The sequence below is a fragment of the Ambystoma mexicanum genome, chromosome 9 (assembly GCF_040938575.1).
Source record: "Ambystoma mexicanum isolate Mex_15411 chromosome 9, UKY_AmexF1_1, whole genome shotgun sequence".
NCBI classification, from domain to species: Eukaryota; Metazoa; Chordata; class Amphibia; order Caudata; family Ambystomatidae; genus Ambystoma; species Ambystoma mexicanum.
In genome coordinates, this window is record NC_090931.1 from 630,063,087 (window position 1) to 630,076,527 (window position 13,441).

The 13,441-nt window shown below is 49.6% G+C and overlaps 1 protein-coding gene across 3 annotated transcripts in view; it reads right to left on the bottom strand.

Annotated features, from left to right (window-relative positions):
• The window catches only part of SUPT6H (SPT6 homolog, histone chaperone and transcription elongation factor), a 1,195,112-nt gene that overhangs the window by 400,319 nt on the left and 781,352 nt on the right, over positions 1–13,441 (bottom strand). For all 3 annotated transcript variants that reach the window (XM_069615328.1, XM_069615329.1, XM_069615330.1), the window contains one exon: positions 6,285–6,492. In XM_069615328.1, the coding sequence (XP_069471429.1) occupies positions 6,285–6,492 (208 nt within the window). The remainder of the gene's footprint in view (positions 1–6,284; positions 6,493–13,441) is intronic.

The following is a 13,441-nucleotide window of genomic DNA, read 5'->3' on the forward strand; positions in this document are numbered from 1 at the left end:
GTTCACGAATAGTTGAGATGTCTTCCGGAAACTCTTCATGCATGCCACTTAGAACTTCAGCCCAAGAGCCACATCTAGCAAGTGCAAAGTGCTTTCAGACGGAGACTAAGGTTTTGGAAAAAACAAAGGCAACACCAAAGGCTTGTTGAGGTGGAATTTCGACGGGACCTTTGGCATGAAGGAGTGGTGTGTCCATACCACCACCCTCGTGTTGTGATAAGGCTGTTTGCAGGAATGGGCTTGGATCTCACCTACCCTCCTGGTAGAGGCGATGGTCACGAGAAAAGCAGTCTTCCACGAAAAGAACTCCAGTAGCCACATGCCTCTGGCGCGGTGATGTCCAGTGTGGGCACACCCCAACCCTCCAGGGAAGCGTCTGTGGTGACCGGCTCCTGGTATGGGGGCTGTGGAAATCTGTGCCCCCAGCGATGTTGGAGCGCACGCCCCACCACCTTATCGCTCAACGGAACTCCTTGCTGAGACAGAGGTTCAAAAGAAGTGTCACATCCAGACCCACTAGAGCAGCTTACACGAACTGCCTATCAGTCCACCCTTTCAAAATGACAACTGGAGGGAATAGTTTCCCGGTCAAAGCAGCTCAATTGTGGAATTCCCTCCCGCCCACTCCAAGGACTGACCAATCCTAACCGCACTTTAGATTGAACTTTATCAAGTGGCTTAAAGGAAATGTACTCTAAGTTCTAGCTATTTCAGACATTTGACTTAGTAACCAAACTGACCTTTCTCTTTGACTGTACATCTTTATTTGTAAATGCATAGTCTACTGTAAATCCTTACTTGTAAATGCATATGCACTACCTGCTGTATTTGTATTACCCTGTACTTATGTATTAACCTGTACTTATGTAACCATGTAACTTGTAAGCATTCTTGTTCTCGCGCCCTTGTACCTTCGGGTCTGGCGCGCGCTACAATTAAACAATCTCGTCTGAAAAGGTACCGGACACCTGGATCCACCAAGCGTCCAGGAATTCCTGAAGCGGTCGCATCCGCAACCTGCGGAGTGGTATCAGGTAAATGCACGATGACGACATGCTGAGCAGCGACTTGATAGTCTGCACCGTCGCGGTCTTCAGTGCCAACGCCCGTTGCAACTTGCCCAGCATAGTCGCGACCTTCTCTGCCGAGGGGGCCGCCAGGCAGGAGACTATGTTGAGCCTGGCCCCCAGGAATAGCGCTTTCTGCAATGGTATCAAGCAGGATTTTGGATAGTTGACGGAGAACCCCAGATCCGTCAGCAGCCGGAAGGTCCTCTCTGTATGTTCGACGGCTACTTCTGTGGACTTGACACGGATGAGCCAGTCGTCGAGGTACGGGTACACATGTATCCCTTGTAGACGTAGATGAGCCACCACTGGTGCCAGGACCTTCGTGAACACCCTGTGTGCCGACTTCAGTCTGAAAGGAAGGGCCTTGAATTGGTAGTACCTTCCCTGTACCACGAAGCACAGGAACTTCCAATGCTTCTCATGAATGGGGACGTGGAAGTATCCGTCTCCAGATCCAGCGAAAAGAAGTCTCCTTCCTCCAGTTGGGCGAGAATGGGCCTCCAGCCCCTGGTCTTCTTTACCAATAAGTATCTGGAGTAGACTCCAAAGCCACTGGAACCAGCTCTAGCGCACCCCTTTTTAGCATGGCCTTTACTTGCTGCAAGAGCTGAGGGATGTGCTGCTCCAGCCGGGCCACAGGTGGTATCCGCAGACACTTCTGATGGAAGTCCAGAGTGTGTCTGTGGGCAAGAGTGTCCAGCACCCATCGGTCGGTGGAGATCTTTTCCAACTCGCTGACGAAGCCCGCCAGCCGGCCTTCCAACAGGGTGCATGGGTGGGGGCCCAATGTCCTGGCCGGTTGAATGTTGCTTCGGGGCCTGTGTGCCCCCCTGAGAGCGACGATGTCAGCCACCTCAAGCAAAAGCTTTGGAGCAGCCCCTGTAGGCCACTTGGGTCGTGAACCGGGAGGGTTGACTGGGGGGGACTTTCCGCCAAACCCTTTCCACGATCTGTCTGACTTTCCGCCGGAGGCACGAAAGGATGGACGATGCTGCTGAAGAGTGCCCAGGACATGGGCCGTCTCCGAGTCTTAATGGCCTGCAACTATTCATCGACTGCTTTCCCAAAGAGATTGTCCCTGTCAAAGGGCATGTCCAGCACCCTCGTCTGGACCTTTTAACTGAGGTTGGGGGCCTTCAACCAGCAGCGACTATGCAGGCAGACACCGTTCCCCATCTGTTGGAACCCCGTGTCTGCAAAGTCCAGGACCACAGCGATGGCATCGTGAGATGCCACCTCGCCCTCTGGAGGATCTCCAGCGCCTCGACCTGCTTGTCGTGGGGTAGACATTCCAGCAGCGGGGCCATTTTATACCACAGCTCTCCATCGTATCTGGCCATTCCGCAGAGTAGATCACTTTCCTAACTATGGCGTCCAACTTCTTCCCCTCGCTGTCCGGGGAATGGAGGCTGAAGATGAGGCGTTAGCAGAATTTTTCCTCGCAGCCGCCGAGACTACCTAGTCCGGGGAGGGCTGCGACCGTAGACACTTTGGTGTGGGCTCCAGCACCCAGTACTTCTTCTGCAGCCTATGTCTCTTCGCCGGGGCTGAGATTGGGTTTCTCATCAGCGGCAGGCCCTCATCACAAACGTAGTCCAGGACAGGCACTGCCAGAATGGTCTACCTCTTGGCCTCACGTCATTGGTAAAGGAATCCTTCCTTCTTGGTCTCTTCTGGCATCTGGAAAATCTCAGACGCGAAATCGCCCATGGCACAGAACAACCCCACTTTGTCCGGGGGGAGAAGACCTCAGCAGTGGAGAAACGTTGCCGTCTTCATCCGTGTCCATAGTTGCCCTGTCCATCCCTGTAATTCTAAGGGGGTGGGGGGGGAGGGGGGGGGCATGTGCGGTGGTTGATGAGGTGGCGTAGGGTGCAGTTTTCAGGTGCTGTCAGCATCCTCTTCTTGATCTCCTGAAACAGGGTGTGGAGAGTTGAAAGGATGTCCAGCGATAAGTCCCTGGGAGGTGGCGGGCAGGGAGTGGTAGGCTTGCAGGCCCAGCGCCCATGCCCTCATCGGCATTCCCGCCGTCATTCTCCATGTCCTCTGGGACCGTGTGAGCGGACACCAGGTCCTTCCTGGTCCGAAGAAGAAATATCTGTGCCCTAGAGCATGCTCAAAGCCTCCAACCCCCCCCTTTAAAGCACCCTGAGGGGGTGGGTCTCGGGTTTAGGGGTGGCATCCTCTTCTCTGGCGTTTTCTCCACCAGCTTGGCCGAGGCCTCCCACCTCAGGGGTAGGGCCACTCTTGGTGCCGCCGGGGTCCCCCGGACCATGTCTGCCCCTTTCGCCTTCGAGAACGCAGCCGCCACCAGCTCGATCGAGGATGGATGACTGGACCCCTAGGCCTTCAGGGGCAGGTCAGACACCTTTCACTGCGCTTTTGTCTTCTCCGGCTTCTCCTGCAGCTTCCCTTGGCTAGCCGATTTCCTCTAAGAGGAGGAGCTGGAGCGATGACTGGAGATGGAGGCAGATGGCGAAGAAGAACGTGCCTGGCCCGTCGCAGGACGTGCTTGCGCGGCGACCCCGACGGAAACGGACTCTCGGTGCTTGGCATTGTCCTGGGCCCTCTCAAAGGACTTAGAAGCCCGCTCTTTGGACCGGCCGGTCCTGGGTGAGGCATGCCCCTGCTTGCCGCATGGGTAGAGGCCGTGGCGTTGAGCCACGCCGCCAACCTACTGTGACGATCCTTGACGGTGCGCTTGGAGAACCCAAAGCAGATTTCACAATCCGCTTCCCTGTGGTCGGGAGGGAGACATAAGAGGCACTGGGAGCGTTTGTCCTCCACAAACACGTTCCTCAATCCGCAGCTGAAGCAGAGCTTGAAGAGGGAGCCTCCCTCCTTCTCCACTGACATGGTCCCGCGTGTGGTGTAGGCCCGATGGCCTTGTGGAATCTTCGATGAAACTCTCGACGATTCTTGCCCTTGAGGGCGTTAAAAGACGCCGAAAAAACGGATCCCTGCTTGCTGGTCAAAAGAACGAAAGAGCACACAGGCTCTATTTGACAAAAATAGAAAAGTTTTATCGAAAAAGCAAAAAAACGTAGAAAAGCTCTTGAGGCAAAACACAAGGACTCCCAACACTTGAACGTGTGGTAAACATCTGAATATGGCAGCCAGAGGAGGGGCTTAGGGAAAGAGCAGTCATTGGCTGCAGCAGTATGACCCAGAGCTCAATAATTGGTTTATAGGAGAAAGTTTATAAGTTAAAGTGAAACTGTTTTCTCTTTTACCGAGGATTCCTGACCTGACAATGGGGAACATTCATGAGAATGTGAATCGATTCCAGATCCCATGCTGCAGAATAAAGGCATTGCTATAACAAGTCCTTAAATTGCCACCTCATTTCCAGGCTACACTGTTGAAAAAGAATTTCATCTGAAAACCAACCATAAAGAAAGTGGTAAAACTGGGGTATATTCAGTCAGGGCTAGATATCCTTATCCATCCTGGACTGGATTCCATTAGCTCAAAGCTCCTTTGTGGGCTCTATACAGAGCCCACAAAGCTTGTTGATCATATATGTTCATTACCACCAACAAAAACAAGGAATACTACACCAGTAATACCACAGGTTCAGTTTGCAGGGATTTAAAACCCCAGGTAGTAATTTTTGGCATAAGAAAAGCTAGCACTACCCAAAAGGTAACAATAGCTACATAAGAATGTCACCATATAAAAAGCAAAACACTGCCGCCAGGGTTTACTGAACATATTGTTTGGGTGATGGGACAAGAAAACGGGACAATAAAATTGGGTAAAAGTTTACCTCTGACCTGGCAGTCATATAGGCTACTAGAATACTACATTAAAAACAGTTACCGTGACCAATAAGGTTTAAAAAGAACCTCACAGAAAAATAAAGTTCAGGGACCAAATAATTCTGGTTTCCTCTCCTATCGGCCATTCAGATAAAGTGAGGAAAGTGCCGGCATCTCACCAATTGTTTTGCATTCACTCATGCTTGGAAAACGGGGCCCGGCCATAATACACTGTACTTGTTATTAAGCAGGGCGAATGTTATCAGGAATATGTGTGGATAATCTGTTCAAACCAGCCTGGAGGGCACTCCGTTGTGTGCTAATACTCCTACGTGACATAACATTGGATGTGTCTAAATAGCTCCAAAACTAAGCTTATGACATTTGGCACAACCAAAGCTCTAAAAAAATCTTAACTCAGCCTATTCCTCCTTTCTCATAAAGAACTCCACCATCATAGTGTCAAATAAAGTTAAAACACTTGGCATTTACTTGCAATCTTCACTAGGAGCTGAGGCGCAAACCTCATACCTAAAACGGAATTGCCAATACCATCAGAAGCTCCTATGCCGTATTAGACCATTTCTAAATACCAAAAACAGCGCCACAATAGCCTGAGCCACCATTCTATCATGATTGGACTGCGGAAATGCCCTACTGTTATGTGCCAGCAACAATTGCATAAAGCAATGTCAAATAAATTCAAAATAACGCAGCCCGATCCATCGCAGGAAAGTCAAAACGCGACCATAACACAAAAAACAGAAAGGACTTTCACTGGCTAGCAATAAATGAGCCCATCATCTTTAAATCCCTGACATTGGTTCACCGCTGCCTAAATGGAGCAGCCCCGGCATATCTGAAGAAGGAATTTAACTGGTACAAGCCAAGCCGAAGTCTAAGATCCGAAAAGCAGGGACTACTGGAGTCTGGCCACTCCAGATTAAAAGCCACAGGCCTATGTAGCGCCTTTCCCAACAAGGCTATTTCAAATCATTTTTAAAGCAGTTGAAAACCACGCTTTTTAAATAATTGACACACTCGCCACTCCTGCGCTCACTTTGAGCCTACTTCACTTTTCTACTTGTACTGTCCTGTGATTTCTCAGTCTTTGTGTCCGTCGAGCCTGGATGCTTGCGAGCTTCGGCACGTTACAAATATATATATAAATCAATCAACAGGATGCCTGGTGCATCCCAACCCTCAATCTCTTAGGGTCCCTCAGAGTGACAACAATCAAATTTGAATCTCTGATGAGACTTCAGGTTAAGATTCATTATGGAAAAAGTTTAAGAACTAGTCCGATAAATTGCAAATATTACAAGGGCTCTGTGAAAACGCTATATCTTAAGACTCAAGACCTTGACCCAGTTGGGTTTTAAGAAACTGAACTCAGGCAACATTATAATGACAGGCCAGCATTGTAAGAAATGCATGCACAGTGAGAAATAACCTGTCTCTCTAGCTCCTCTGCAAAGGCATCCAAATCCAAATCTTTCAGTCTCTCTGGGTTCTCCAAAATCTCCTCTAGAGCTCCTGCGGGGTTTGCATCCTCTGCAGATTCATCATACTCAAGGGCATCCACTGCCATCTTCCTTGCCCACTCGTATGTCTCTGGGTGGACTCGGGATCCATCGAGGACCTCAATGTAGGCATCCGTGCTACAAATACAAAAATAGTATAATATGTTGAGAAATTAGTGAACATTTCTTAAGCGTAAACACCAGGCACTTGCAGCATGTGAATGGAAATCTGGTGAACAGTAGAACGTCTGGTATAGTCCAGGAAAGGAGAGATGAATGGACAGACTGAACTTATCTCCATCTAAGAATTGGATTTCATAAATAGATATGGGTAAAAGGCAAACTGGTACGGTCAAGGGAGAAAGAGCACTGTCTTTATACTAGCACCAGACCAGAAGATAGACCTAAATTTAAAAAACGCACTCAGAATCAAGACTCATGTGCTCATTTTTAAAATCAATATTTGTATTACTAGGGTAAACGGCAATGTCAGAAATTTTATTTTTACAAGAATCAACAGGAATTTTATGACATTATGCTTTACTCTTTTATTACTGCCAATTCAGCACTTCAAAACTATACAACATGTTAAACTAGGTATTTCCGATTTCTTCTCAGAACTGAGAAAAAACAAATGCAATGTTAAAAGTTCAATTGAAGACTTTTCCTATACTACTAGTCCCATGAGCCTCTTAGCTCTCTGTAGTTCTAGGGATCCTCCTCACCACCTATCAAGTGCTTGCCCGGGGTATAACCTACTTCAGTCTCGGGTTCTTTCCTCTTTCTTTTTGCTGCCAAACGAAGATAGCCACTCTAATTTATATGCTGACTGAAATTTCTAATATTGTTCTCATACAGTTTGTATGGCTTAGGTTTTATCTAGAGTGAAGCGCGCTGCGTTCAATATTGTTAAACGTGTAATGCGCAGCTTTGTATGAGGGTTAAAGAAAATGTAGCGCGCAACGTTTTATATTCGTATTAACGCGTGAAAGCAGATACCTTCTTACAGAGCGCAATAGCTCTTGTGGGGGGAGTCGGGCCGGAGCCAGGAGCGAACAGGCAAGCAACACGCTCCCGGTCCCGCTCCTCATAGCCTGTCTCGTAGCATTACGCGCCACCGTAATAGGCGCGCCCTAGGACAAGAAGGAGCGGGAGGCTGCTAGACTTCCCAGCATTCCCCGGGCCCCTCCGAACACACGCAGTTGCTTTTAAGCACGGCAGGACACGCGGATTAACGTGCATACAGAAAAAAAAAAAAAAATATGACAATGCATTACTTACTGTAAAAGCATTTCTGATGGTTGTATCTGCTTAGATTCACATCCTGTGCATAGTCCGATATCGAGTGGTCACTGCAGAGTATTGAATTTTGTTTTTTGTAGTCAAAAAGGGGACGTCGACAAGGCGTGTCTGTAACACTATCCCTATAGTGACGTGCGTTGTACCCACAATCCCTCACGCGTCGAGGTCCCTCTGTTTCTATTTTTTCTGCCGTGAGGGAGCCTTCTATACGTGAGTGAGTACAGAAAAGAGAGAGAGATGTAGAAAGGTGTCTATGTTCCTTCCATCCGAGCGGGGAGGAAGGGTGGGCGCATGTGAATCTAAGCAGATACAACCATCAGAAATGCTTTTACGGTAAGTAATGCATTGTCTTCTGATGTTTGTTAATCTGCTTAGAATCACATGCTGTGCATAGACTAGCGAGCAGTACCCGGAGTTGGCGGTGGTTTATGAGAAAAAACAGTAGAGAAAAGATGTCTTAATACTGCCTGTCCCACCTGGGAGTCAGATCTAGAGTGTGCATCTAGACAGTAGTGTTTTGTAAAGGTGTGCACAGAACTCCAGGTTGCCGCTTTGCAGATGGACTCAAGGGGAACATTTCCAATGAATGCTATGGATGCCCCAGTGCCTCGAGTAGAATGTGCTCTTGGCTTGAAGGGTAGTTCTCTCTTAGCAAGAGTGTAACAGAGAGTGATGCATTGAACAATCCATCTAGATATAGTGGATTTTGAAACTGCATCTCCTTCTCTTCCTGCTGCCACCGAGACAAAGAACTGAATAGTCTTTCTCAGTGGTCTGGTTCTTTCCATGTAGAACATGACAGCTCTGCGCACATCAAGTGTATGCAGACTTTTTTCTCCCCGAGTCCAGTAAATGGGTCAGGTACGGGACAATATGCGTGGGGGAGCAGTCAACTGGGTTGATGCTTCTTCCTCTACACCAGATGACAAATGTCTTCCATTTGCTAGAATAATAGTGACGAGTGTTAGGCTTTCTAGCCTCCCTGAGGATGTCCATGCATCTCTGCGGGAGTTGTAAGTGTCCAAATTCTATGATCTCAGGAGCCAGGCTGCTAAGTTCATGGTCTGAGGGCATGGATGCAGTGTCCTGCCCTTGTCCTGTGACAGCATGTTGTGCGGTCAGGGAAGTTTCACTGGGGGAGATAGAGACATCTCCATCAAGTGAGCGAACCATGGCTGCCGGGCCCACATAGGGGCCACTAGTATCATGGTAACTTGTTCCTGGTGCATCTTGTGCACAATCTTGTTGAGAAGGGGAGTCGGGGGGGAAAGGCGTAAGCAAATTTCCCCGACCATGGAATCGATAGACCGTTCCCCTTGGATAGGTTCTGGGGGTACCTGGAGGCGTAATCTTGGCATTGTGAGTTCTCCAGAGTTGCAAACAGGTCTATTTCTGGGAATCCCCATTGTGTGAAGACGTCGAAGACTACGTCTTCGTGCAACTGCCATTCGTACTCTGAGGGCAGAGGGACGTCTCTGCTGAGTTTGTCTGCTAGCAGATTGAGTTCCCCTGGTACATGTTGCGACAGTAGGAACATGTGTTTGAGAGCCCACTTCCAGATATTCTGGGACAGCTTGGACAGTCCTGGAGAGTGGGTGCCCCCTTGCTTGTTGAGGTAGTACATGGCTGAGGTGCTGTCCTTAAGGACCATCACTGTCTTCCCTTGTAGGTGTTCCTGGAAGGCTTTTAGCGCCTTGAACACGGCCAGTAGCTCCAGTAGGTTTATGTGCTTGGATGCTACACTCGGAGTCCACACTCCGTGAGCAGTCTGATGGGATAGGTGAGCCCCCCATCCTGTGAGGGATGCATCTGTGGTTAGAGTGGCTTCCACTGCGGGTGTGGCAAAGGGTTTCCCCTCTTACCAGGTTTTCCTTTGTCCACCACCGTAGCGAGAGAACCAAGGCCTGCGAGACCACCACTAGATCGTCCCATTGTCCGCTGGCCTGACACCACTGGCTGTTGAGCCACTCTTGCATTGGGCGCATGCGCAGGCACGCGTGAGGTACCAAATAAATACATGACACCATCATGCCTAGCAAGCGCATTGCTTTGCGCACCATCACCTCTTGAACTGCCACATATTGGGGGATCTGAAACAGCATGTTTTGGACCCTCTCGTTGGAGGGGAAGACGAGGCCGTCCTTTGTTCGAATTAGAGCCCCTAGGAATTGCTTGGTCTGGCTGGGGTCTAAGCTGGACCTCTTCTCGTTGGAGAAGCCCAGTTGGAACAAAAGGTCTACAGTCTTTTGGGTATTGGAGAAGCATGTTTCGTAAGAATCCCCTGTTATGAGCCAATCGTCGAGGTAAGGGTATACTGGGATGGACAACCTGCGCAGGTGGGCCGCTGCCACTGCCAGTACTTTCGTGAATACTCTTGGTGCAGATGCTATGCCGAAGGGTAGCACTCTGAACTGGTAGTGTTTGCCCTCTATCATGAACCTGAGGTATTTTCTGTGCGCCGGCAACATTAAAATATGAAAGTATGCATCTTTCATGTCCAGTGTTGTCATGTAATCCCCCTGTGCTAGCAGTGGGATCACTTCCTGTAAGGTTACCATACAAAACCTTTGGGGCTTGACAAATTTGTTCGCTGGGCGCAGATCTAATACAGGGCGCATGGTTAGATCCTTTTTGGGTACAAGGAAGTACACTGAACCAATACCTTCCGTTACCTGAGATAGAGGCACGAACTATATAGCCCCTTTTTCCAGTAGCTGGTCCACTTAGAAGCCGCGGGCTATGGTGGATAGTACCCAGCGGTCTGATGTTGTTCCCTCCCATGCTGGAAGAAAGGATGTTAACCGGCCCCCAACCGGCTATGCATGGGAGGGGACCTGAATCTTTGCGTCACTTGGTGTTGTTGGTGGCTTGGGAGCCTCTAGGGGTGGAACCCCGACCTCTCCCCTTGCCACGGCGTTGACCTCTTTGATTGTACTGGCCACTATTACTTTGGTAGTTGTTGGCAGAATATTGAAGTTGTTGATTCTGTTGCTGGCGTTGGCCACAAAAAGAACGCTTGTTGCCAAATCCCCACCTGTTAGGGGGCTTTGAGATTTGGTCCAAGGTCTTTATGGTATCAAATTCTTTTTTCGCATATTCCAGTGCGTCGTCCACTGCCTTTCCAAAGAAGTTAGACTCTTCAATAGGTTTGTTAATGAGCGCCGCTTGCGTTTCCGCCTTAAACCCGGAATTGCGAAGCCAGACATGGCGCTTCAGCAGAATTCCCTGTACCAAAGAGCGGCCAGCAGTTTTTGCTGCATCGAGGGTATTCTTAACGATGCTTTGGTTGACCAGAGACCCTTCATTAACTGTAGCCAGCAATCAAGTTTTTAGGGGTTCAGGGATTTCCTCGATGTCCTGGTTAAGCTTTCCCCATTGCGCATCAGCGTAGCTTGCCAGCAATGTGCAATTATTGGCAATCCTAGTTGAGAACGCTGCCGAGGTGGTAATTCTTTTGGCTAGGGCATAAAGCTTTTTCCCCTCTTTATCCAAGGGTGCCTCGCTGGTAGACAGTGGAACCCCAGCCCTTTTCCTAGTGTTAGTCACCACTAAGGAGTCCAGGATTGAGTGACCCTTAATATATAGTGGGTCTGATTGAGAGGGTGAGAACAATTTTTCGATTCTTGGATTAACCCCTCTTACTAGTGCAAGGGTGGCCAGTGAACGGTTGATTTGTCTCTTAACAGAGGCGAGTATTGGAATTGTTTGGCTGGTGGGGGGTTTTTCTTTGATAATCCTTTCCACGAAGTCAGTGTCTGGGGTGACCTCCCCAGTTTCGACCTCAAAATACGCTGCCGCCTTCCTCAGCAGCGCATTAAAGGTGAGCTGATCGTCAACAAGCGAAGGGTTCCCGACTGGTGTGGTCTGAGGAGACCTGATGTCTATAATGTCTGGCTCTGTAGACCCTGATGGTGACTGCCAGGGATTTGGGTCACCCTCACCTGGGTCTTCCTCGTACCCTTCCTCACTTACGTTAGTGTCCTCATGGAAGCCTTCTCCCTCTTGTTGGTTTTCATCATTAATGAACTCCTCTCCTTCCTGGAAGTGAGTGTCCTCTTCGGTGAGGTCGTAAGAGTTCATATCCTCCTGAAAGGGGTTATAGAACAACTTCGGGTATTTAGCCCTTGGACTTTCTAGGAGTACCTCCCTAGGTCTTTTAGGTGTCCTATTTTCTGAATGGCCATGAATCTGTCTAACTTGTCCATACAGGACTGGAACTTCTCTAAGGTCCACTGAGGTAGGCCAGAGCGGTCTGGGAGTGAAAAAGGAATTTCTTCTCCTTGTATTTGCCTAGATCTGTCCCATAGTGTCGAAGATAAGGTGCCTTCGCCTTCTGAGAAGTGTTCTGGCAGGCTAGGGCTTTCCGTCGACGGTGGGAGCTGTCCCAGCCTACTTTCCGGCGCCTTTGGCGTTTCTTTGGCCTTGTGTGCGGTTTTCGGCGTGTCACTTGTCGCCCGTCTCTGGCCGTCCCTAGAAGATATACTCGCACGGCTTTCGGCTATCATTCTCTCTGCCGAGGGATCGCTCGCCGTCACGCTAGGTACCGTCGATTCTTCACTGGCAACATGTGCACTCTTACGAGGCGCGTCGCCGCCTGAGTGTTTGGGGTTAGCGCCCTTATTTCCAGAGTGCCCGGTCGCCTGTCGCGGAAGCGGTGGCGGGGAGGGCTGGTGACCCTTACGGTCGGCGGAAGACGCCAGTGGGCCCGGCGCCTCCGTTGGCGCTATGGCTGCCTTCGTCTTCGACGAATGCGTGCCATGGGGTATGTGTTTATGAGATTTCTTGTGTGCGTCCTTGTCGCCAGAGTGTTCATCCCCATAAGCTGGGCGTGAGCCGGGCTTGTCGGGGCCGGGGACGGATGAAGAGGAGCGCCAACGCTCCCTCAAGAGGTCTACAACCTCAGTTACGGGGGCCGTGTAATCACTGTCCTCGTCACATTCAGCGGCGGTGGCAGCGGGCGAGGAATATGACCTAGACATGGCGTAGGCCGCCCACCTTTTGACCCTGCGGTCCTTTATCGTTTTGGGCTTAAGTAACTTACAGGCCGCACAGCCGTCCTCCTTGTGATCGAGGGGCAAGCAACGGTTGCACCGTTTGTGCTTGTCCTTCCAGGTATATTTGCCTTTGCAAAGTGGGCAAAACCTAAAGGGCGTCCTCTCCATAGCTGAGGGCAAGAAGTGTGATTACGACCTCGAAAGAGAAAAGCATTCTCGGAGTGAAAAGAAAAGATCACACAACCCCACTCTCCCTACTGTCTAAGGCCGGCGAGGCCAGGCCACGTGTTCGGCGGCGCCGAAGGATCTCCTCCGCTCGTCCTTCCGTCGAAGATCTTGTTCGGCGGAGAAACAGCTTGCAGCTTCGTCAAGGGAGGGATCTATGTCTTAGATATTAATAATAAACGACCAAGGGTCGAAGAAATGATTTCGCAATGTCTCTCGAGGAGCTCCGCATAGAGGCGACCAATAACTGGGCGGAAAAAAACAATCTGAGGGACCTCGACGCGTGAGGTATTGTGGGTACAACGCAAATCACTATAGGGATAGTGTTACACGCCTCGTCAACGTCCCCTTTTCGACTACGAAAAACAAAATGCAATACTCCGCAGTGACCACTGGATGTCGGACTATGCACAGCATGTGATTCTAAGCAGATTAACAAACATCAGAAATATATATACACAAAGAGATGAAGGTTTTAAAGCGCTCATTCATATCCTCTGGCAATGGAAGTTACAGAGCACTGCTTCAGAGCACATACTCTTCAGAGCGCCTTAAATAAACAGCTG